The sequence below is a fragment of the Coregonus lavaretus genome, assembly GCF_964263955.1.
Source record: "Coregonus lavaretus genome assembly, chromosome: 31".
Classification (NCBI taxonomy): domain Eukaryota; kingdom Metazoa; phylum Chordata; class Actinopteri; order Salmoniformes; family Salmonidae; genus Coregonus; species Coregonus lavaretus.
The window spans coordinates 36,634,614-36,660,984 of record NC_140018.1 but is presented as its reverse complement, the minus strand read 5'-3'; the positions used below and the strand labels follow the sequence as shown (position 1 = coordinate 36,660,984).

The following is a 26,371-nucleotide window of genomic DNA, read 5'->3' as shown; positions in this document are numbered from 1 at the left end:
TAACTATCCTACCGATCCTTGACTTTGGCGATGTCATTTATAAAATAGCCTCCAACACTCTACTCAGCAAATTGGATGTAGTCTATCACAGTGCCATCCATTTTGTCTCCAAAGCCCCATACACTACCCACCACTGTGACCTGTACGCTCTTGTTGGCTGGTCCTCATTACATGTTCGTCGTCAAACCCACTGGCTCCAGGCCATCTATAAATCACTGCTAGGCAAATCCCCGCCTTATCTTAGCTCATTGGTCACCATAGCAACACCCACCCGTAGTATGCGCTCCAGCAGGTATATCTCACTGGTCATCCCCAAAGCCAACATCTCCTTTGGCCGCCATTCCTTCCAGTTCTCTGCTGCCAATGACTGGAACGAATTGCAAAAATCTCTGAAGCTGGAGACTGAATCTTATCTCCCTTACTAACTTTAAGCATCAGTTGTCAGAGCCCCTTACCGATCACTGCACCTGTACACAGCCCATCTGAAATTAACCCACCCATCCCTATATTGTTATTTATTTTGCTAATTTGCACCCCAGTATCTCTATTTGCACATAATCTCTTGCACATCTATCATTCCAGTGTTAATACTAATTGTAATTATTTTGCACTATAGCCTATTTATTGCCTTACCTCCATAACTTGCTACATTTGCACACACTGTATATATATTTTCTGTTGAATTTTTTGACTTTATGTTTTGTTTTACCCCATATGTAACTCTGTGTTGTTGTTTTTATTCGCACTGCTTTGCTTTATCTTGGCCAGGTCACAGTTGTAAATGAGAACTTGTTCTAAACTGGCTTACCTGGTTAAATAAAAGGTGAAATAAAATTAAAAAGAAGAGGAGACGAGATGAGTTTGGTCTGTATGCAGTATGCATGTGGAACGGGGTGTGTCATCTACCATCATTCACTTCCCTTCATTAACTTCCGGAAGTTTACTCAAAAGATGAGTGAACCATCCCTCACCCCATTTTGTTATAACATCTTTGGTCTGAGATGTTTACATGACACCCAGAATGCATTGTATAATGTCAACAAACATGGCGCCACACATAGCTGGCAAATAGCTTAGCATTAGCTCATCATAATCAGTACAACCTTCAAAAAACTATTTTACACCCATCATATTTGTCCACTACAATCCATGCAAGAATCGAAATACATGATTTGTCACCAGTACTTGAAAACATAAATAAAACAGTAAATACATTATGCTCCATACATACATACGGTATTCTACAGTAGAAACTACGACTTTGTCACGCCCTGGCTCTGGGGAGTCTTTATGTTTATTGTTTAGTTTTCTATGTTGTTGTTTCTAGATCTTGTATATCTATGTTGGCCAGGGTGGTTCCCAATCAGAGACAGCTGTAGCTCATTGTCTCTGATTGGGGACCATACTTAGGCAGCCTTTTGGCACTAGTTTATTGTGGGATTTTGTTCCATAAGGTTTGTTTTGGATTAACCTAGGACTTCACGTATCGTTTGGTTTATTGTTTTGTTCGTGTGTGTACATAATAAAAGATGTACGCTTATCACGCTGCGCCTTGGTCCGTCACTTCTTGTAATGATCGTGACAGACTTCTATGTGAATTAATGAGGAGGAGGAACACACCTCAATTTAAACTGCTATTAGAAAATAAAACTTGTTATAAAATAATTTTAAATTGACATGTTGAAATATAGCCTATAGATAATTAGCAGGCAGTGCAGGTTAACTGGTTTGAAGGCAGCGCCGGTTAACTGTCAAGTTGCGTAACAATCACATTTTGGAACTGTGAGCGTATTCTGACATCAAGCATATAAACATTTAAAAAAACTCATGCTGGAGCAACTGTTAGAGATATTTGGAACTCATGCGTGAAAAGGTTAACTGAGATTGAAGCGTCTTTCTGTCGGCGTGGTCTCGGTCAAATAAATGATCAATATTTCAATATTTTATTTGGACAGGCAAGGAGGTAGGGTGGGCCAGGCCCCCGAAGGGCCGCCCATAACGCCAGCCCTGGTTTATGTAAGTATGTAATGCAAAAACACAATAAGATACTGAAAAAACTGTTGGTCACTAAATCCGGCGAGAATTAGGACCATGGAAAAACAGCTAGCTGGAGCTTGTCTGAGCGGTTGACTGGATATGCCCTCACCGCTATATACTTAATGCTGATTGGTTTTGGTTCTGCCCACTATAGTGCTGTCCAGTCAGAACATGATGTTGAGGCCCATACTGGACACTTGGTCACCACCCGACAAACAGACACTGACACAGCTGATTCCAGTAGAAGTTCTTCATATTGCAGTGGTTCTAAAAGGGGAGGAACGATACAATCATTAGGATCCACGTATACGAGACAAAGAAATAAATACACATGCAATACAATAAGCCAAGGAGAAAACTGTGACGTAATATAAACATGAATGAATGCAACGGTACACATCATTAAGAATCTACAGCCATAGAGAAAGAGGAGGCCTAAGGTAATGGCGCTTTATGGCTCTTTTTATGGCCTGACAGATCTTATCTGAAGGCTACTGCACATGTGCCAGTGCTCAGAAAGGACTAGAACATTCTGGAAACTCGTAGAATCTGTATAATGGCATCAGCTACTACAACAGTTTCATATGGGGCTATACATATTGCAGCTATTAACATACATTTAATATAAACATTGCTAATACACATAATGAGCAGACTAGTTGCACTCAAACACACTTGTGGCAATGAATAACAATATTCCAGAGCTAGCATTTAGCTAAGAGCTAGCAAACGTCACTGCAAACGTCTTATTTATGAAGATACATTACATGGTAAAGTAACCAACACTCACTTAGATTACACCCATTATATAGCATTTCCAACACTCACTTATCAATGGACGCACAACACCTCAGTTAGGAAACAGCATGTCTATAGTCTGTCAGCAACACAACACTTGCTTCTTCTCAAGACAGCAGATGCCATGCACTAACGTGAAGCGATAGGAGGCTGAGCCCTGGAGTGCGTCCAAGTGCCCTGATTGGTTGGAATGACTGGAAGCTTGAAGGGTGATTGACAGGGCTGCAGGCCAATCAGGTTGAAAGGGATGGCCTTTTTTACAGCAGACCCTGGATTTCTGGTGGAAATCCACACATCTTTAAAGGCCTCAGTGGGGGGTTTAGTCCTGAAGGGCCTAGTCCTACCTGGCAGGACAGGCAGGTAAGAGAGGCAGAGCAGTGAAGGGACCAGACGAGGTGGGGTCCAGTCCTAGTGTGAATCTGGCCGAACTAGAGGGGCAGTTGATTACTAAGGTCTCTTTAGAGGACCATGGAGTTCAGGAGGATGCCGGCTCAAGGGCACAAAATGGCCTTAGGGGCCGCCCGTGAGGGCGGTGCAAAGGGACACAGAAGCAGTCTTTGGCCGCCCCATGGAACGCCACAAGGGTGGAGGACGATCCTCTAACTCAGCTGGTACAGAGCCGCTGGAGGCTGGCCACAGATGAAGGAGGTGGCTTGCCTACTGCAGCGGAGAAATGTGACATGCCGGCCACAACTGTTGTTGGCAGCTCACTGGCTGCTGCTGGGGTTGGTGACTCTCTCACCACTGCTGAAGGCAATGGCTTCCATGGTGGACAGGTGGTGACAACTGGACGAGGCTCATCAGGGATCTGAAAGCGGGACAGGCTGGGCCCCAGAGACGTGCGAGTGCCGGAGGGTCTTCCATTGGAGGTGGCGGGCGGCCCCCCAGAACTGGAGACAGCAGGTCAGGGGGCTGAGAGCCTAGCAGGGCAGGAAACTCGGGCTCTGACAGGGCAGGGGACTTGGCACCTACTACTAAGACTGAGGACTGCAAGCCAGGTATGGCGGGAGGCTGCAAACCTAGCTGAGCAGGGAACTTGTAGCCTAGCGTTAGGACAGGCGACTGGGTGCTAGCAAAGGCTGGGGACTGCGAACTGGCTAGGGGCAGGGACTGCAGACCTAGACGAGCAGCTCACTCTGAGCCTAGCTGAACAGGAGACCCAGGGCCTGGAACTAGTGCAGGAGGTTTGGTGTGTAACACTAAAGGAGCTGACTGCTGACCAACTGAGGCTGGGGGCTGCTGACCAAATGAGGGCAGAGCCTGCAGACCTAGTAAATTTTTTTTACAAATAGGCCTACCTAACGCAACAATGTTGTAATGTTCGTAAGAGGGGATATGCATCTTTCAAAGGATTTGCCATGGATATTTGCTAAATTAAGAACTGCAACAGGTGCGTCTTTCTCATCAATATCACTGTTCAGCGTTTACTCCTGTATCAACAGGGTGTTATTCCCTTTATAATGGGAGTTGAGACATACAGTTTACAGCATTAGAAAGCTAAAATTCACACTATAGCAGTAAGCAACAACTAAAAAAACAACGAAATAGACGAGATGCATCTGTTATTCCAAAACTGCAGCTTGTGGTTGGAACACATATTTCCCTACTTTAAACAACCAGTCCATTTTGAATTTGTGATAAAATTGTCGTGATTTGGCAAGGAATGTAGCTTGTCTACAGTTTTGTTTGTGTGTCCTATCAGTTAGAAACGTTTCTATAGACAGTCATTTCTGTAGGCCTAATGGGAGCTTTTCTTCGCAGCAAGCGTGTGTGTAGAGGGAGCGGTTGGTATGAAATTAAGTGAGAGACGGAGGGAAAAGAGAATGCAGGAAGAAGAACTGAGATCACTTGGCTAGGTTACTTTTTTGTTGTGAGACGCTAATGCATATAACAAGTGGAAGGAACACTAGAGTCAACATGAATTTACTTTTGTCTTCGGGACAAAATTTCACCTTCCCGTTTGGGCAGATTCCAGATGCCTAAGCCTACTGTATGACTGTGGTAGAACTTCATTGCCCCCTAGTGGTCATACCACACAATCAGATTTCACGTGGAAGTTTATGAAATTTTCTTATAGTTTTAGTGGAAAACCAATAAAAAATATGGCAGTTTAAACATTAAGGACATTTTTATTTTGTCACATCCCTACAGGACAGTCATTTTGCCCAGCCTATTGTGTTCTAGCATTGCATGCTTATATGGACAAAAACTAGCCTTAACCTGACCTAGACCCCAAAAGAGTAGTAAGTGAAAAATATGTAAGGAAACCTCAAGAATGTTTCAATGCCTGTGTTTTTGTATGTTGATTGTATTTGTCTGTATGCTGAACTAAAGGTCTATTTATATTGGAGCATGCAGGACAAAGTACCCTCGCTTATATGTTAATTAGACTTTGGAGCAGTCTGACTTCAAGTTGGAAGCCTCTTTAAACAATTACCCCAGTGAATCTTGAATCCTTATCTCCGACCTGCTAGCACACTACGATTGTGTGCAACACTGGGGTCATTTATTGTATGGGTATCAATTACTCGTTGGCCTGTACAGTGACAATTCTGAGGTGTCGGGAGCTGGTTCTTCCATTCTGACAAGGATCTGTTTAAATTTAGTTCGAGAATTCCCTACAGAGATACAGCACCGCAGATATTGAGATGAGCTCAACGCAAGACTTTCCTCTCACACCGTCACACAGAGTATCTGCACATGCGTACGGGACCAACACAGAGCAGAAATGTAGTCTCACGCTTCAACGCTCGTATATGCTGACCACACCGCTCGCGTTACGTGCGTGAGTGTTGCAAAATACATGTACACATACATGTTATTCAATCATTGCATCCAAACTGCTTGCGCTCGTCAACGAGCGTCTGCGTAGCCAGTCGCTAAAATAGAACTAGGTTCTATTTGTGACGCGTGATGCGCTGCATGTCCCGCCTCTCCCATCTCCTCATTGGTTTTTAGGAGCATATACCCACGTGGTTGATTGAAAGATTAACTGAGGTCCACCCTACAGTCCAGTTGGTGGTAATGCACCTTAAAGTTGGTTGCCAACCACAATATAAAGTCCATAGAAGAAGAAGACTGAAGGAGGAGAGATTACTAGAAACTAACTCGGTTTACCCTTTTATCTGTGGATTAATTGTCTGAGTAGAGGACCTTGAGCATTTCAGGTAAAATTAACAACCCAATGTTTATATCCCAGAACAAATTCGCTAGCAATAGCAAGCTAGCTAGCTAAATTGCCATGAATGTTGAATGGTTTTTGACCTGTCCCCAAATTAATATAGTTGGTTCAGAGTTCGTTTTGATATTTGGACCAGTGTGTCCTGATCGCATCTGGTGTGGATGGACAAAATCAACATGCGCGCGATGGCGCACGCGGGCGCACGCGCGCGTCCGGTCTAGTCAGCATGTTAGTTGTTGTGGAAATTGAGCACCACTATGTTTACTTTGTGCATGCAACGTCTACCTTTAAACAAACTTGTTTTAAATGACTGGAGCATTCATAAAGCCTCCATAAGTACTACATAGATGCTTCTTACATCTTTCAAGCAAATTCATACATGAATGGTGATATAAAGGTCCTCACATCTTGTGCTTTGACAAATGCTTTGGGCGGATGGGTGGGCGTAACCCTCAAGTCTCCTGGGTAGGGTTGTTGAGTGAGTGTTTTCTAAGTTAGGGCCATATTATAATTGAGCAATATAGGCTATAACCTACTTATGATTACTGATTATAACAAACAATAAAGAAAATGTAAATGAATTAAATTAAATGGGTGTCAATTTGCGTAAACCGTTTTGCATGTCCCTCCATTCCAAGCTCTACGCGACCCTCTCTTTTTTCATGACAAAAGAGTAGAAGTCTATTTGTTATCTAAAAACAACCACAGTAGCATATAGCCTATGTTTTGAGAAATCCAAATGAATTAGGCTACTGTTTTTCTTTCGTCCTCATAAATATGAGGTAGTGTATAAAATTAGAAAACACAAGGCTAATTATAAATGTATTAGGCTCACTAGAAAATATTTGTAAGAATATAGATCACTCTTACACTGTCTGTCAATAATCCGTCTTTCCTCGGTGACAAATCCTGACAAACCTATGGCTTGTCCCGCACACAGGTCCGCTTATGTTACAGTGTCATTATAAAATATTCAGCGGTGGAAAATCTGCTTATATCCGCCCGGTGAATAATCTACCACCAACTGCCTGATAAACAGAATGACTTTGTAAATATGCCGGTAATGGTAGTCGACTTGCGTGCTTGAACTCAGTCCATTTATTTTCGTCTGTATCTGCAGTGCGCGTGTGACTTTGACAGTTGTATTAGTTCACACTACAATACAATCAAGTAGACACGACATTCGATCATAACGACGGATTAATTTGTTGGTTATCTCCACCCACAGCAGCAGGTCTGAGAACAGAGAAGGACGAGGATGACAATGGCTCTACCGTCGCTCATAGGTTAGTGAAGGATCTTTCGGGCTATACATTTGTAGAACAATGCTTGGCTAGATGTATCCGCAGCATAAGGAAGGATTGCAACAGTTGGGTATAGCCAATTATCAGACTCTCAATGCTGTCGATATTGTCACCATTTGGAAATGGCATTCCATTGTCCTCTATCGCAATAAGTTCGCCTATAGGCTACTTCACATTTTACTTCTTGTTTAAGTGAACTAGAAAACAGGATGCATTATTGGGTAGGCCTATATCAAATAGTCTATGTATTAGGCCTATATTTTAAAATCAAACTATGTTCCGGTTCAACCCAGTTTAAAAACCTTAGCATTCATTCGGCTTATTTGTTAGGTTCCCGAATGAATGAACAAATATGAAAATGAAACAAGACAACACAATTTAGCCTATTTCTAAACAAACGCGACCATAGAAAAAACATCTTAATGACTTACATTTCGCCACTAAAATGACGAGAATTCGTGAAGAAACAAGGCGCTATTCTTAGTTGTCCTATGCCGGTTGTTGGTGTATTGCTTGGCTTTGTGAGCAATTTGCGTCTTTATTGCCGGGGCAGAGAAGGCGCATCTCACACATGCTACCCTCTGACGTCACTGATGTGTCATTCAGATATTTGTAGACTTTGTGTTCTCATTTTGTATTCAAATGTTTTATATTTCTAAAACACATAGCAGCATATGTCGTTTAATGAAAAACATTAAATCAACAAATCAGATCAACGGAAAAATTATTGTTCTAGTTCACACCACTTTCTGGAAAGGATTTGTCAATGAGGGTTTTTCCGATATCTTTTGAAAATATTTTGGGCGTTAGCCATGTTTATCTTTTAAATCCTTTGCATAAGTATCCCGATTTGTTTATTATGTAGGCCTACGTGGATTTGAATTGTTTATGCCTACAATTTAATAATTTATTCAAAGATAATTTGTTTAAATTATAGTCTTAAACCCCATTACAGGAAATAGTTAGGCCACATTTGATTGCATTTCAAATAAATAACTCTTATTAGATCGAAAAGTGCTTTTAAAACCATTTTATTTCATCTAGATAGCCAGGGTTGCTTTGTTGGTATGCTCAAACAAAGACATCCACATGTCCAATTATGGGCATTTTACAATCCTTATACTTTACATTTTCGTTTATTATAAATGTCTCTTAACGAAGTAAATAACGAAGTAATTTTCTTACACGAAATCAAGTAAAAATGTGCATACAATTGATTTCAATGTTTCCCTAGTAGACAAAAGGAAAGTACACCGTGATTGAAATAAACTCATTATTAGCTGGTTTGTCCAAAACACATTAAATGAATAAATAAACAAAAAACATTTACCTTTTTGCTTGTAAAATGCTGTTAGACTCCCCAACACACATTTCCTTTCCAACAGCATGGCCTGGCCTGACCCATGGCTATGCCAACAATGTTTAGTCTTTCCTAGCAGTGGATATAAAAAAGTGAGGGGTTGCTGGCTGGAATGCATGAGTTAAAACGTCGACATAAACTCCCCACACTAAAAGAAAGGAGAAAATAAGAGACGAACTGAATGAGTACTTTGAACTCTATTGACAGAAATGCAGGGTAGAGAGGAGGCAAACTTCCTTTCGGGAGCTTGGTTGGTGAGGTGTGGGGGTTGGGCGGGGTTGGCTAGGGTGAAGGAGTCCACCAAATCTGTGGTTGGTATGTTAATATTGAAAAAGCTCTGGAATCTCGATATGGGAATGTTTATGTCCGTGAAAGTGGCATTAAGGTGTATTATGAGGATCTGATCATGTTTGATCAGTTGGTTTGGTCTTAGGCTAATCAATTATTGAGGTTACGTTCTTATTTTCCAGTTGACTTAATTAGTTTACTCTCTTATTAATCACTGCATGTGTTTATGTTCATAAGTCTTTATTAAGAGGTTAGAATCAGAATCAACTTTATTCGCTAATAACATTTAAATGTAGCCTACTAGGAATTTGACCTGGTGAAATGGTGCTGACAACAATAAGAATATACATACAGAATATAGACAAAATCATTTACACATATTCTACAGATTACATTTCGACTTTTTTATACAGCATCATAACTTTTATAATTTTGGCCTTAGCAGGGAATGTGAAACATACAGAATCAGAATGTTGTTATTGTTGCCTTCAAATGATAGCCTAAAATTCATTCCGAGTAGTCCTATTAGCCTACGCTTGTGGGTGATTACTGACGCATTTCCCATGAGGATTTACCCCAGTGTTTCACCCAAAAGGCTCAAACTTTTCTGTTTACATCTACACGGGCCCGCACCCGTGTCTCACGGTGCCATGACCTCCTTCCTCTAACTTGGAACCATTGCAAGGCCATGGGTACTTTTCAGCTTTCATTTACATAACAATGGCCAACTGTGAACTTCACCACTTCGCAAATCAACAGTCTTGAATGATGCAGATGTTGTTGATTCTGATCGCCACAAATCTTTAGTGTCACACTCCTGATGGAAACACAATAACACTAGAGCTTACATTATTATAAAACACTGGCCGCCCACTGGTGTTGGGGTAAGTCTCATTGGAAAAGCTCCAAACATAGCTCTGTTTGGTCAGAAAACCCCTTCTCAGGATATGAGTGAGTCGATAACATCTGACACCGGTGGCCGGCCCTGTGACCCAAACCATAATTTCTGTGGCCACTGTGGAGGCCTCCTCACCGCATCTTCAAAAAGAGAATTTGCGCGGGGGTTGGGCTGGGCTGGCCTTTGTTGGGGGTATGGGTTAAACTCATGAATTCCGGAGGGTGGGCTCTTTGGGGTTGCTTTGCTGCTGGGTGGGGGGATGGGTTGTTGTTGATTAATTCCTTCCCAGCGCGTTTTTCCACTTTGACAGTTTTGCGACTGAATATTGACAAAGAGCTGATCAATTGATAGAGTCCGCTTGAGAAACATCAGACTCATGTTTCCAACCATATTCTCGTAGGCATAACCTACTGTCCGGTGTCTATGCGAATAGCCGCGGGAAGTAGTTTGGAGGTGGGTCCCTGCGATTTTTTGCAGAATTTATTTGCACTTTCTGAAGAGGTCTATATTGGTCAGCTAATACAGGATTCGTAAAGGCCCAGTGCACCCCTTTTGTGATAAAAAAAAAAAAAACGACATGTATTTGAGTGTTTACCAGCATTTGTAAATTGAGTCTGATAATTATCTGTACAAAACGGTTAATCTGATAATACTTGTGGAATATACAAATACTTGCTTGATATATGTTTTCCAGTTTCTTTAAATACTTTGCAAATGCAACTTATTTCTATGTGAAAACTGAACTGGTCTATTCATTCCTTTTCCGTTTTAGTAGACGCTCGTATCCAGAGCAATTTACAGTAATGAGTGCATACATTTTGATACTTTTTCGTACTGGTCCCCCGTGGGAATCGAACCCACATGGGAATCATCACATCACATCATCAATGTGCATTGTTTTTCTTCATGGTGATGGAAAGTCTACAGGTACAAACCTAGATGAGCCTACAATACAGTAATGCATATTTACATGTAAGGATGGCAAATTAATACTGCACAAAAAGTGATTGTTTTCCATGTTATTTGATTAAGAAAAATATTGAATTTGATGTGGATGGTTTTGTCTTTGCCCATAATCCAGCACCCCTACCTCCTGGAGGTATGTCTGTGCATATGTTGTCCATTGTTTGATTTTTTTCTGAATGTTAAGTTCTGAAGGATCACACATTCTACCCACTCCTCCATTTTATCAATGGAAATCTTTGCAGTGTATCAGGCCTTTATAACCATATGTATACCACTTAAGGTTAACCAAATAAATCATAGGCCTATACGTGACTTTCAATGTATCTTCCATTTTGTATTATAGATTTGCAATTGAAGTCATAGCCTAAAACTAGGCCTCCTTCACTTGTTTGCATGTTTGTGTTGTACTACTTACCCTCATTCCATATTGCCGGACTGTGTCCTGGTTTCCCCCATTGGAGCATAATAGCTTATGCAAGAGAATGAGGAATAGGGGGCTGGTCATGTGAACATATAATATAATATGCCATTTAGCAGACGCTTTTATCCAAAGCGACTTACAGTCATGCGTGCATACATTTTTGTGTATGGGTGGTGCCGGGGATCGAACCCACTACCTTGGCGTTACAAGCGCCGTGCTCTACCAGCTGAGCTACAGAGGACCACATGCACTCAATGTAGGCCTACATAAGTTAAATGCATATGGAACATTCTATTTACTCAAAAGCTTCATGAATAAAATCTTTAGGTTATTATTTGGCGATATATTTAACGAATGAATTGAACATTTGTGTACATGCAGCAATGAATATATGTCCAACAAACAAACGTAATCTATCAATCCAAATAAACACCTCAATTCCCAATCTCAAAACGATTAGGCCTATTTTACCACATGTAGCCCACTGAATCGAGCTCAGAAACGTAGGAAAAATTTAATAATGTAGTCCTATAAAATAAGCAGAACAACAGGTGTAATATTTACTGCACCAGATGTTTGTTTGCGTTAATTTATATTTCCAATTTAGTGCATTTAGCTGATGTTATTCAAATATTACATTTTAGAAATGGTTGATTTGGCTATTAGAATTTGTATAGAGGAGTTGAAAACAAGGCTGACCATTGCAAAGTAGACTACCTACTGCCTTTCACACGCCTCTCGACCGAAGTTGTTACATTTTTAGCAATATAACGGGCATGTAGCCTAGTCCTTCCTTTTATAAAAGTGTGTTATTGTGAGGACACGACTGACCACTGGGACCTTCTAATCGGTTCCGAGTCCGTTTCCCTCGCTGCACTCTTTCCTCGCTGCACTCCCCTCCCTCGATCCGTAGTGAAATTAGCAGCAAGAAAGCATGTCATTGACAAAGTCACGTGTCTAGTACGGGCAGAGGCACAGCCAGCAAGCGAGCGGATGAGAAAAGGAACGAGAGAGAGTGCAAGCGCTCGAAGTTGAGTGAGTGTGGAAGGGATTGAAGTAGAGAGACATGATAAAATATCAAGAGGGAAAGCACGCACTACCATGCGAGCTAAATTTGTGACCGCTGGAATAGAGGATGTCAGATTAATGGTGACTATCATAACCCGTTTTCGCAGAGGAAGCTTTTCGATTGGGACTTTGGAAGAGAGGGTCCGCGGGGAAACATGGCCGAAGGTTATTCTGCAATTATTTTCTATTTTTTTGCGCTTACTTTTTCTTCTGATGATATTGAGGGGATCTGCGAAGGACTATTGGTATAGATCCTATATGTTATGTACCGCCCACGATTATTTCCATGTGAAAATATACCTTGGGATCTTGTTGGAGCTGTTTGTCAACGGTAAAGAGCGTATTCTGCCCAACAGAGGTTTGCATGGGGAACCATGTGTGTAGCCTACACCTGCCCTTTGAGTTTCATACAATGCTGGTTAAGCGTGGTAGATGCACGCAAATATGCTCCAGAAGTAAAAAAAAAAAAAACTGTGAGCATCCATTTGCAAAGGCAAACCGATCAATTGCAAATCGCTGTGCGCTATGTAGAAGCCCCAGAAGTAGCCTATGTTACACCGCTTTGCGTTATGTTCGAATCACTCTACCATGCGCCAGTTCACGCTTAGGTGATCTCGGAAATCGTTTTGCAGGGAGAATTCGAGCAAAGATGAACATCACACATCGTCCAGTGATGGGGATTCCCCATCGCTTAGGCTATGGAGTTTATCAACCAACGGTGCTCCATAAAAGTTGTGTATAGGCAACTACTAGGCCTACTATACGCGCGCACGGCTATAGGGTAAATAGCCTACCTAGGCCACTTCTACACCTCAATGTCAATACATACTGTATTTAGCTAACTACTTTCATTTGCCTTTTAGGAGGGGCGGTTAAAGGTGAGGACACGACTGCTTTAACCGCCAAGTCGGCGGAGCAGGAAGAGCGAATTCTGCCCCAGCCTCTGTCGGGAGCAGGCCACTGCAAGTGGTTCAATGTTCGAATGGGGTTCGGATTTATATCAATGACCAGCAGCGAGGGGAGCCCCGTAGATCTCCCTCTGGACGTATTTGTCCACCAAGTAAGTTCCCCCGAACGAGAACAAGCTTCCACGTTGATGTTGTGCTGCTATGGGCTTGGGTTGTGGGCATTGGGCATCTCCCTCATTGGCGCAATCTTCCACCCCATAGACTACGTTATAGCCTACTCCACCTTGTTAATGAGAAGCAATATTTCAGTAGGCTAGGTCAAACAGCATGGGCCCATCGTTTCTAAAAGAGTAATGACTGGCTTTTAATTCTACAACATCGTTGTATTAACCTGTGTCCATGCTTGGCAATAACATCACGTGTTATTGCGAAATAGTGTCACTTTCTTAGGCCAGTGTTGGTTGCAACATTTGTGTCACTTAATGATGGTGATATTGTAACAGTTTGTTCAAGTGTGTTACTTTGTATCATCATGACGTTTCCCTAGGATGTATATGGCACACAAAACATGCTGTGGGTTTCCTTAAAGTGACACGATCCCCCCCTCACTTCCCCTTGAACTGCGCGGAGGGAGAACACTAGTAGGACACAGTTTGTAGTTTTTCTAGTGCCTCATCATGGACAGGGAGATTATGTTTGATGGCCCACCAAATCGGAAAACGTGCTAAAAGACTTTGAGTAACTAGCCTACTAGAAATATAAATAAATAGAATGGAACAGAAAGAAACATCATACTCAGTCTAGAAACGATGTGTTTGTTTTTGTTGACAGTAAGTGCAAAACACTGTCATTTGAGTGCTCGTACAATTGCTTCGTTGAAAGTTATAACATGGATAGTTTGGGTGTGTAGATTTTCATTCGAGTTCATATTCATACCTATATTTTAAACGTATTCTGTTGCCGTTAAATAGCCTTTTTACGGTCCAATAAAGTCGTTTTTAAAGACTCAAGAGGATGAACGAGAGGTGATGAGGAGTAGTCATTTTCACCATCTTATTTTCCCACCCTGTTTGGCGGTGGAGGTGCTTTTATTGTGGTCTCACGGAAAGTTATTTTATTGAACTGGGAGAGAACATTCTGGTTCAAAGATGTAAGCGCCTAGCACCGCCCCAACCGAAGTCTTGAAAACATCTGTCAAACACGAGTGAGTAACAAGGCAGTTTACAGTGATGAAATGCGCTGCTTAAAGCTGCAGCTGTAGCTGCTACTGTTGAGGTCTAGTGGTGAATGTGGGTGAACATGTTTTCTTTTTGTTGGGTTTTCTACACCCATTTACATTTGAGTCATTTAGCAGACGCTCTTATCCAGAGCGACTTACAGGAGCAATTAGGGTTAAGTGCCTTGCTCAAGGGCACATCGACAGATTGTTCACCTAGTCGGCTCGGACCAACGATCTTTCGGTTACTGGCCCAACACTCTTAACCGCTAGGCTACCTGCTGAAACACCATTGTGATCTCCTTGCCTGGCTACCCATCCACATTGCTCCGGCCAACTGACGTTTCTTCTCCACGATGAGTCTGGATTAGCCTCCCTCCCCATCATCACTAACTTTTTCATGTGGACACAATATATGCTATGAAAAATTAACTCCCAAGTCTTAAGATGTATTTCAGTATTTGCATACTAGTTAAGTTCTTGGTTCAATGATCAATTATTTATATTGGCCCCCTAATCATATTCAAATGATTATAGCGCCATGCCGGCATATAGTATTTTATTTTAATGTACTGTGTGTTCGTGTGTCCTGTTCTGGTGGTGTTTTAGCAGAAACAATTATGTTAAGAAACAACTGATAAACATAACTTGCAGCACAGGAGAAGATTATACACCCTGTTGTTCATGCAGTGTACTATATTTTCCTTTGCAGAGGAAATCCAAATGAGCAGAATAGGTCGAAAATCCTAATCAATCATAGTCATTAGTGGATGTGTGAGATGTACATACTTTAGCCTTGCAAGCTTCCTCCCTGCCAAAGATGTCTGCTTAGAGAGAGAGCCTTGCTGAAGTCAAATAAACATTGTCTGGCGTCTGAGTTTCTTAGCCTGGGCCTGAGCACAGAATTAAATAGAATACCATTGGCCTATTAATAGGACTATGCATTATAGGCTCTTGTATCTCTATGGTACAGATTCCTATTAAGACATTTCTTAAACATTTTCATGATCTCAATGTAGAGGAATACACACATTCATAAAATAATAATAATAATTGTTATAATGTTGATTAACCCCTTCATAATTCTATTGAGCCATTTCTTATAAACGTTCATGATTTTAGAAGAATAGGCTACTTATTTTCATAAGATAGTAATAACAATCATTATGTTTATAATTATGTTAAATCCTGCAGAATTCTATTGTCTTTTGTTAGAAATCTGCATGATCTCAAAGTAATAGCAATCATTATAACGCTGATAATGATAATAATCCATTAATTTCTTATAAACGTGTATGATCTCAATTTAGAGGAATACACACATTCATAAGATATAATTCTAGGAGTCTTATAAACGTTCATGATACAATTTTAGAGGAATACACATGTGCACATTCATAATGTAGGAATAACTACAGTAATAATGTTGATGATGATGATAATCACTCAGTGTAGTTTTTCAAATGTAAATCATGCCCAATTTGCTCACGAACTACCAATGAAATAGTCAATTCAGTAGAGATGTGCATCTTCTCTTTCATTTACATTTTAGTCATTTACTTTCAAGATGATTCAACACAAATCTAGATACATGGGCTCTGATACTATACACAGGAACGATACGTTTTAGTTTCAAATGATTAGGTTCGAGACTATTCGATGCACTAACATTTGTTGCATAAACACATTCATTTTCCATTCTAAATTAAAATCTGCTGCTGATGGAGGTCATGAGCTGGGCCTCTCTGAGCTGGATCGGTCTGAGCTGACTTCTGTCTGTGTGGAGATGTGTGTGTGTGTGTGTGTAAATTATGTGTATGTACTATGTAGGCACCTGAGCTGAGCTATAAGGGAGACTAGGCAATGTAGCCAGTTTTTTGTCTCCCCACTTTGGTTCTGAAATCACCATCACCCACTAATTAACTTGTCATTTTTTCAGATTAAGTGTTTGACTAGTAATGTATCAATATTTATCTTTTACAAATTAGCTATGACATAGCCAATGAATATATAGCACTACTTTGGATTTCACCCCCATCTCAAAATCGAATGGTTTTGACCATTTGGAAGTTTTTACGAAGAGATCTTCTCTTCTTCTCTTGCTTCGGCCATGCAGTGCGCCTCACAAAAGTGATTGCTCATTATGAAATGATCAACTTTACCCTGTATATCTAAAAATAACCATATACACTGATTTGTTTAAAACAAAACTACCAAAACTATTGCTGATGGTGAACCTGAACAATCAAAATAAAATCTATTATTAGCCTTGTTTAGCAGGTATAGCCAGATGAGTTGTGTCTCCGGTAGCTTACTTCTATTCCAGTAAAACACAATGTACAACATCACTCAACTAATAAAGCCTAATTTCATGCAAGCCATTCATGCAAGCTGAAGGTGCCTGAAGGTGCCTCGCAGATGTGCAAGATCCGGAACCTCACTGTGGTCAGTGTACGAAACAACTATATTACTGAAAATATTATTGATGGGACAATTCTTTCATTTGAAATGCATAAAAACCTATCTAGAGTTTAGAACGTAACCGTGTTGTAGGGTTGATTGGGGGGCCATGTATGTTTGTTTTTCACTTGCAGACATGCCTGATTTGAGATCAGTTATATGACGTAGCCTCAAAGGTTGGAGAGATGACACACACACACACTTACTTTCCTGTTATGGGGGATTTCTGTTGCTTGCTGCTTGGGATGATTGTACCACTTGTAAGTATTTTCTCCAAGGATAAAGACACATTTTGTCCCATGGAAAAATTAGCATTTTAGTGCAAGATTCAGATTGGGCTCCAGTTTGTGACAATGTGTGATAATTTACTATGCATGCAGGGATTATTGAGATAAGGAGAGGGGGAGGAGAAAGAGAGAGAAAATGAGAGGTAGATTAAAGAGGGAGGTTAGGAAAGAAGAGAGAGAACAGGGAAAGAGAGAATGGTGGAAGAGAGGTGAATGGGAGGACAGGAGTAACATGCTGACCACACCGCTCGTGCGTGCATCCGTGTGTGCATGTTGATTTTGTCCACCCACACTAGACGCGATCAGGACACGCAGGTTGAAATATCAAAATGAACTCTGAGCCAACCATATTCATTTGGGGACATGTCGAAAGCATTAAACATTTATGGCAATTTAGCTATCTAGCGTGCTGTTGCTAGCTAACTTGTCCTGGGATATAAACATTGGGTTATTATTTTACCTGAAATGCACAATGTCCTCTACTCCGACAATTAATTTATTTATTTTGGGCTCCCGAGTGGCGCAGTGGTCTAAGGCACTGCATCTCAGTGCTTGAGGCGTTACTACAGACCCCCTGGTTCAATTCCAGGCTGTATCACAACCAGCCGTGATTGGGAGTCCCATAGGGCGGTGCACAATTGGCCCAGTGTTGTCCGGGTTTGGCCGTCATTGTAAATAAGAATTTGTTCTTAACTGACTTGCCTAGTTAAATAAAGGTAAAATAAAAATCCACAGATAAAAGGGTAAACCGAGTTCGTTTCTAGTAATCTTTCCTTCTTCTACTTTGGACTTTATATGGCGGTTGGCAACCAACTTTAAGGTGCATTACCACAACCAACTGGACTGGAGTGTGGACCTCAGTTTATCTTTCAATCACCCACGTGGGTATATGCTACTAAAAACCAATGAGGAGATGGGCGAGGCGGGACTTGCTGCGCGTCAAGAGTCACAAATAGAACCAAGTTCTATTTTAGCGCCTGGCTACGCAGACGCTTGTTGACGCAAGCGAGCAGTGTGGGTGCAATGATCGAATAACATGTATGTGTACATTTATTTTGAAAAGCTCGAGCACGTGACACGGGCGGTGTGGTCAGCATGTAAGAAAGTTAGTGAGAGGGAGGGAGAGAGAGAGGAGGGGTTATGCAGAAGAGGGAAAGAGGACGGGTTGGAGAAGAAAATAATGGAGGGGGCAAGAGAAGGAAGAGCGGGGAGAGGGACGGAGGGGTGGGGAAAAAGAAAACAGGAGAGTGGTAGGAAATAAAGGAGTGATGGGGAAGTAGAGTAGAAGAGGGAGGTAGGGAGGAAGAGAGAGAGAGAAGGAGCGCCGGTAGACAGACTGACAGACCGGTAGACAGACTGACAGACCGGTAGACAGACTGACAGACCGGTAGACAGACTGACAGGTAGACAGACTGACCGGTAGACAGACTGACAGACAGGTAGACATACTGACCGGTAGACAGACTGACAGGTAGACAGACTGAAAGACCAGTAGACAGACAGACAGACAGACTGTATGTAACAGAGATATATCATCTACACATCATGTATGACCAGTATGAAAATGTATGCACTCACTAACTGTAAGTCACTCTGGATAAGAGCGTCTGCTAAATGGCTAAAAAGTAAATGTAAATGTAAATGAGAGCGAGAGAGAGAAGGAGCGAGAGAGTGGTAGAGAGAGAGGGGGAGAGAGATAAGACAGAGGAGGAGAGCGAGAGAGAGGAAGAGAGGAGGATATAAGAGGTAGAAAAGGAAGAAAAGCGAGAGAGGTGGTAGAGAGGTAGAGAATAAGAAACATAAAGGTACAGAAGAGAAGAGAGAGGGAGAAAAGAGAGAAAGAGCTTGAGATAAGGAAAGAGACAAAAAGGGAGATAGCGAGAGAGGTATAGAGAAAGAGCGAGAGGGAGGTAGAGAAGAAGAAAGAGAGGGAGACGTAGAGCGAAGGAGACCGAGGATGTAGAGGGAGAGAGAAAAAATGAGAGGGAGAAAGAAAAAATGAGCGGGTCCCATCTTCACCCCAGAGAAATCTTCCTGAGGGGGCCAGACATCAGGGGGGTTCCCGTCCGATCACTTCCAGTGTGTGTGTGTGTGTCTGTGTGTGTGTGCATGCTGCTCCATCAGCTAATACTCTATCAGGGAACTGCACACTCCTACACAGCCATCTGCAAGCATTTATGTGTGTGTTTGTTTTGCTTCTGTGTAGGAACACTTGTCACCAAGTGTTTATGACCACTACTACTACCTTGTGCCAGCGGCGCACCCGCACTATGACACCTTTTTATCATGTTTGTTTGTTTATTTCACTAGTGATGATTTATGATGAATTACATTCATGCATTTCCTCTTTTGGAGATTTAATGTAGGCCTATTCTGTGTGTGTGTTGCTTGAGCACCTCACATTTTCATGCTTGTTTAGCTGAACCTGGTGTGTGGTGTGTCTTTTCGCTTCGGGGTGGATGTGGGGTTTGCCCCATCCTCAGGCATTTTTTTGTTTGTTGGAGGAATTTCTTTAAAGATGAAAAATGGAAGGGGCTGGATTTGCTGTTCTCCCTCTGCTAGTGATCAAGTCTGAAAACGTTAAACATTGTGTGCTGCTGCACTGGCCTTATCCCTCCATCAGAAACCTCAGAGTGTGTGTGTGTGTTTGCACGAGTGCATGTCTTTTTCAGTTGCTTTTTTCTGTTCTTGCCACCAGGTCCACTCCGTAATAATATCTGAGCACTTGGAGATTTTTGGTTCTGTGTGTATGCATGCATGTGTGTGTGTTTGGCGTAGCCAAGGTCAAAGTGGGCCCACAGCCCCACCTCCCCCTTTTTACTCCAACGCTTCAAAAAACGAAGAAGAAGAAGAAAGCGGTCATGTGACTTTCGCTTGGGTCGTCGTCCATATATGGGGAATGTGATTGGTAATTTGAAAGGTAGATTGTGTGAGTTAAAGTAGAAGTGGTGCTAGAAATGATTGTTTCTATTGACATGACAAACAGGAACATTGTAGAATAGACCGATTCCAGTTTTGGTGGGTGATCTGTGTTCTTGGTATTGTCTAGAACTCATAGAGATGCACAACAAATGGTTTGGTTTTGGCATTGCTTCTGAAGAAGCTTGGTGGGTTTGAATGCATTTTTTTATGTAACTGTTTTGTGTGTTTCTGTGAAATTGTCTGAAGTGAAGTGTTTTATTTCAGGAACATTTATTTCATCTCTTCAGTTTATGTTTTTTTTTTGTCATTTAGCAGACGCTCTTATCCAGAGCGACTTACAGTTAGTGAGTGCATACATTTTTCATACAGGCCCCCCGTGGGAATTGAACCCACAACCCTGGCGTTGCAAGCGCCATGCTCTACCAACTGAGCTACAGGAGGCGTTTGCTTCTGGATAAGGTCTTTTTTTTCAGCCTTTATTTAGACAGTATATAATACAATTTGTTCTCAATTACCTAAGACCCTGGATCAAATACTCTTCACAAAATAGACCATCTTGGTTTGGTTGATTTGTCATTGTCAAGTTCCATTTCCCTTGATGTTTAAATTATTCATGTTTTTTTTATTTATTTTTTTTGATAGAGTTTTTAATGGAAGGAAAGTGGCGCAACAAACTGTTAAGACCATTACATTTCCCACCTTAGTTAGCAAGTAGCAACACAGTAGCCTATGGATCTTGTTTGAGACATTTCCCCATATTTTTAATGTCAATCGTTTGTTTACAGGATAACATTATGATATAAGTTATTGGTAGCATGTATTTATAATGAGTTTTGATCATACATTTACTTGTTGTTGAACCTGAGTACGAAATGCTGTTTTAATGCAACCAAATTAGCATTTCACTAACATTTAACTAGCATTCACCTAGCATTTAGCTAGTATTTACCTAGCAACTAGCAAGTATTGACCACAAATCTTTATGATTATGATCTCAACTCATCTGGAGGAAATAAGGCAGACTTGTTTTGTTTTGTAGATACAGAACAAATATGGAAACAAATGATGTACCCAAAGGGCTATAGATAATTACTGATTAATATAAAACATAGAGGAAAAACACAACTTTTATAATTGTTTGTAGAATGATCAAACCAGTAAATGTTCAATAGTTGGTCTGAAATGTCATATGACAATAGGCAACTTGTTTCTAAAACCATCCCTGAAATTATTAGTCTTGCCATTCAAATCCAGGCACTGTCTAAAGCAGGGGTGTCAAACATATGGGTGGTTTGAGTGAAATGAATAAAAATAATAACAATAATAGTAATAATAAGAGCAACCTACAGTATATATATATATATATATATATATATATATATATATATATATATATATATATATTTATTGATTTATTTTGGGTGGGGGGGGGAAACAAACTCAATATACTTTAAACTGTGTAGAAATTATAATGGACCTACATCCATACAGTTTCTTGACTTGTGTCCAGCTCGCTAATGATCACTGAAATGAAATCTAGACAGTCAGGGAGCATAGAAAATTCTAAAAAACGATGGATAGAGGACTATCTTTTGCTAATTTTGATGGTGAGGAAATATTTTTTTAAATCACTGCGGCCCCCCGGACCTCATTGAAGACCGAATGCGGCCCCCCGGGCAAAATGAGTTTGACACCCCTGGTCTAAAGTGTGTTTTATGAATCCAGCAGTAGGTTTCAATTCTGGTTACTTTAAAGTTTAATTGTGAACATTGATCCATCTTAGTTGATATACCGATGGTATTGAGCTTTGTTTTATGAAGACAAAGTGTAGTCAATGAAACAAAATATTGTCTTAATTTAAAGGAGAGCTACAGGTACCATGTTGGCAATAATTTGTACGTTTCTGAAGAATACGGTTTAGAAATATCTGAGCAGCAGTTTGTATATATACGCAAGGTAGCCAGGCCGGCTAATCGTTATGAAAGAGCAACCTTTTAGCGGCAAACAATGTTTAAAAACATATTTTAATTTGGGTAATTGTATTCCTTTACTATTATAGATCTATCCTTATCTTGACATTTAGCATGATTCTTAAGTGAAATGCCACTTGTATTAGATTTGATTTGTAAGTACGTTTAGATCAGGGTCATGTTCATTAGGCACCACACCGAAGAAAACTGACTGAAACACGGAGCGACTACCTGGACTTTCATTTTCAATTGCAAAACGTTTTCCATTGCATGCTATAATAAACACGACCTAGCAGTAGGCTTTATCATGCTCCTGTTTGCTTTTGTTACAAGTGAGAAACAAAAAAGATATATGTCGACCTGTGTTTATTTTTTCTTATCAGTGCTTATTTAAAAAAAAAAAATCTGGGCTTCTATTTCTCCAGCTCCATCCGTTAGCTTTACAGGATGGAGCTGTTTTTGCTGTTTCGCTGTTTTTGAACAGTGGGCGATTAAATGACAATTGAGAAGAACCGAAACAAATACAACTCTATTTTCAATGCTGGCCTGTGCTTTTTGCCATTATTTTACATTAGTCTCCCATTTTCAGTGAAGTGAATTCAGATTGTCGCCCTACTACTACTATTGTGTTCCTTCTCCCCAGCCACCTAACCTAGGTTAATTTCCTTCCTTTCTGATAAACCCATAGCAGAATGATCTAGTGCCCACCAACTCCCTCTGATCAAATATTGGTCCGGTCCATAATCAGCACTGTTGTTAGTTTGGGCAGGGGGGAAACGGGAACACTCTTTAGTGTTTGATTGGGGGTTGGGTAGAGGTCAGGGGTTAGGGGCTGTAATGAAAACGTGCAGAGGAGGGCGAGGGGTGTCAGTGCAGTGAGATTTTGGCTTTGTTGTTGGTTCACTCTGGTGTTTTATTTCCCTCTTCTTCTTTGGTTTATATGCATCCTGTTGGGTCACATCCATCTGTGACGATCGGGGCCAGCTTTGTCCACTTAGCATTTCCTGTGTGTAAAAAGCTACTTAATGGCACTGCACCACATGGTCGTCACCCATCCCCTTCTCCTCCTAGCCCTCCTCCACCTCCCCTACACACACACACACACACACACACACACACACACACACACACACACACACACACACACACACACACACACACACACACACACACAGACACAGACACAGACACACAGACACACAGACACACAGAGAAAGACACACACACAGACAAAGACACACACACACACACACACACACACACACACACACACACACACACACACACACACACACACACACTGAATGTAGGCTTATAAGCATAGTAAGGAAATAAACACATAAATTATCAGGATTTGGTCTGAGAGTGTTTATCAATGTGTGTATGATCTGTTGCTGAGTGATGTTTTTGTTTATCAATTTTTTCATCATTCGTTTACCAGGTACGTTGGCAGAGAACACGTTCTCTTTTACAGAAACCTGGGGAGAAAGTTAGTGGAGGGAAGAAGATAACTATTTCATTTGAATGTGAAGCTGGATATATTACATGGGAAGGTCTCAGGACAGACAGGCAGTTGGGAGGAGTGTGGGGGATTGATTGGTTGCTGTGCTCTCTGCCTCCCTCCCTGTCAGTGGGTCCTCTCTCTGTGAGGGGGTTTCTGCCCCTGGCCCTGACCCAGGGATTTCTGGAGCTGACCTGCCGGGCTCCTAATCAAATGGGTTTTTTGTTCCTGGTCGTTCCTCGTCTCTCCTAGGCATGGCCTGATCAGGAGTTGCTCCTCCATTGGAGCTGAATAGAATGCGCTGGCGGCATTTCCACGGGCTCACACCCTCCCTGTCCCCCCCACCCCCCATCTCTCTCTTTATCTCCTCCCCTTCTCCCTCTCGTGCACACCCCCACCTTGCTCCAGGCCTCTAGTCCATTTTGTTCTCTCTCTCTATCTCTCTCTCTCACTCAACTATTACCGCCCCAACAGATCCATAGACGATGCAATCTCAATTGCACTCCACACTGCACTCACCCACCTAGATGAGAGGAATACCGATGTGAGAATGCTGTTCATTGATTACAGCTCAGTGTTCAACACCATAGTCCCCTCCAAGTTCTTCACCAAGTTTGGGACCCTGGGACTAAATAGCTCCCTCTACAGCTGGATCCTGGAGTTCCTGATGGGCCGACCCCAGGACTTGAGGGTTGGCAACGTAACCTCCGCCATGCAGGCTCCTTAACAAGGAGGCCCCTCGGGGGTGTGTGCTTAGTCCCCCCATGTACTCCCTGATCACCAGCGACAATGACACAGCCTATAGGGTGGAGGTCAGTGACCTGGCAGTGTGGTGCCAGGACAACAACCTCTCCCTCAACGTCAGTAAGACCAAAGAGGTAATCATGGACTACAGGAAACGGAAGGGGCGAGCACGCCCCCATCCACATCGACAGGGCTGTGGTGGAGCGGGTCAAGAGCTTCAACTTCCTCGGTGTCCAAATCACTAAGGACTTAAAATGGTCCACACAATGCACACAGTCGTGAAGAAGGCCCTCAAATTCTCAAAAAGTTATACACCTGCATCATTGAGAGCATCTTGACTAGCTGCATCACTGCTTGGTATGGCAACTGCTCTGCCCTCGATCGCATGGCGCTACAGAGGGTGGTGCAGACAGCCCAGTACATCACCCGGGCCGAGCTCCCTGCCATCCAGGACCTCTATATCAGGCGGTGTGACTCCAGCCACCCAAGCTATAGACTGTTCTCTCTGCTTCTGCACGGCAAGCGGTACCGGAGCATCAAGTCTGACACCAACAGGCTCCTGAACAGCTTCTATTCCCAAGCCATTAGACTGCAAAAGAGCTAACAAAATGGCTACACAGACTATCATTGACCCTTTTTTATTTTTGCACTGACTCTATGCACAATCACAGGACTCTACACACTCACTCATACACGCTCACACACACACTACAACACACATACACACTCACATACAATCATCATATAAGCTGCTGCTACTCTGTTTATCATATATCTTCATGCCTAGTCACCTCACCCGTATACATACAGTATCTACCCCTACCACTCCAGTATCCCTGTGGTCCTCTGTAGCTCAACTGGTAGAGCACGGCGCTTGAAACGCCAAGGTAGTGGGTTCGAGCCCCGGGACCACCCATACACAAAATGTATGCATGCATGACTGTAAGTCGCTTTGGATAAAAGCGTCTGCTAAATGGCATATTATTATTACATTATAAATATGGTATTGGCACTAACCATGGAACTGACCCTGTATATAGTTTACGTACTTTTTTGTGTTCTTATTTTTATTTCTTGTGTTTCTGTTCTACTTTACTTTATTTTATAGTATTACTGATATTAATTAATGCATTGGTGGGAAAGAGCTTGCAAGAAAGGCATGTATTTCCCTGTGCTTGTGCACGTGACAATAAAACTTTAAACTCTGTCTGTTCCGTCCTTCTCTCTTGCCCCCCCCCCTTCTCTCTCTCTCTCTCACCGACAGACAGACTGTCTGTCTCTGTTCACTCCTCTCTCTCTCTGTTCACTCCCCTCTCTCTCTCTTTCTCTCTCTCTCTCTCGCTCTCTCTCTATTCATTCCTCTCTCGCTGTCTCATTCAATTCAAAGGGCTTTATTGGCATGGGAAACATTTACATTGCCAAAGTTAATTAAATAGAAAATGAATAAACTGATAAATATGGGCTTTATTTACAATGCTGTTTGTGCTTCACTGGTTGCTCTTTTCTTGTGGCAACAGGTCACGCATCTTGCTGCTGTGATGGCACACTGGTGTTTCACCTAATAGATATGGGAGTTTATCAAAATTGGATTTGTTTTCTAATTCTTTGTGGGTCTGTGTAATCTGAGGGAAATATGTGTCTCTGAGGGAACATGCCCCTATCCACATCAACGGGACTGCTGTAGCGAGAGTCACGAGTTTTAAGTTCCTAGGCATCCCCATCACGAGGACTTGTCATAGACCAACAACATCACCACTCTTGTCAAGACGGTGCAACAGCATCTCTACTTCCTAAGGCTGCTGAAGAAATTCGGCAAGCCACCCAGGGTCCTCTCCAAAACTACCGCTGCATCGAGAGCATCCTGACCGGTTTCATCACTGCCAGGTATGGGAATTGCTCCGTCCACGACCGCAAGGGCCTCCAGCGGGTGGTGAAGATGGCAGATTACATCACTGGGACTGTGCTCCCACCCATCCAGGACATCTACTCGAAACGGTGCCTGAGGAAGGCCACAGCATCATTAAGGACCTCACACACCCCAG

General features: G+C 41.9%; 1 protein-coding gene across 1 annotated transcript in view; it reads left to right on the top strand.

The window, feature by feature from the left end:
• The window catches only part of LOC311107188 (uncharacterized protein), a gene marked incomplete at both ends in the record, with an annotated part of 94,963 nt that overhangs the window by 34,071 nt on the left and 34,521 nt on the right, over nucleotides 1–26,371 (top strand). The window contains one exon of the mRNA XM_084149677.1: nucleotides 13,185–13,381. Coding sequence (XP_084005803.1) covers nucleotides 13,185–13,381 — 197 coding nt within the window. The remainder of the gene's footprint in view (nucleotides 1–13,184; nucleotides 13,382–26,371) is intronic.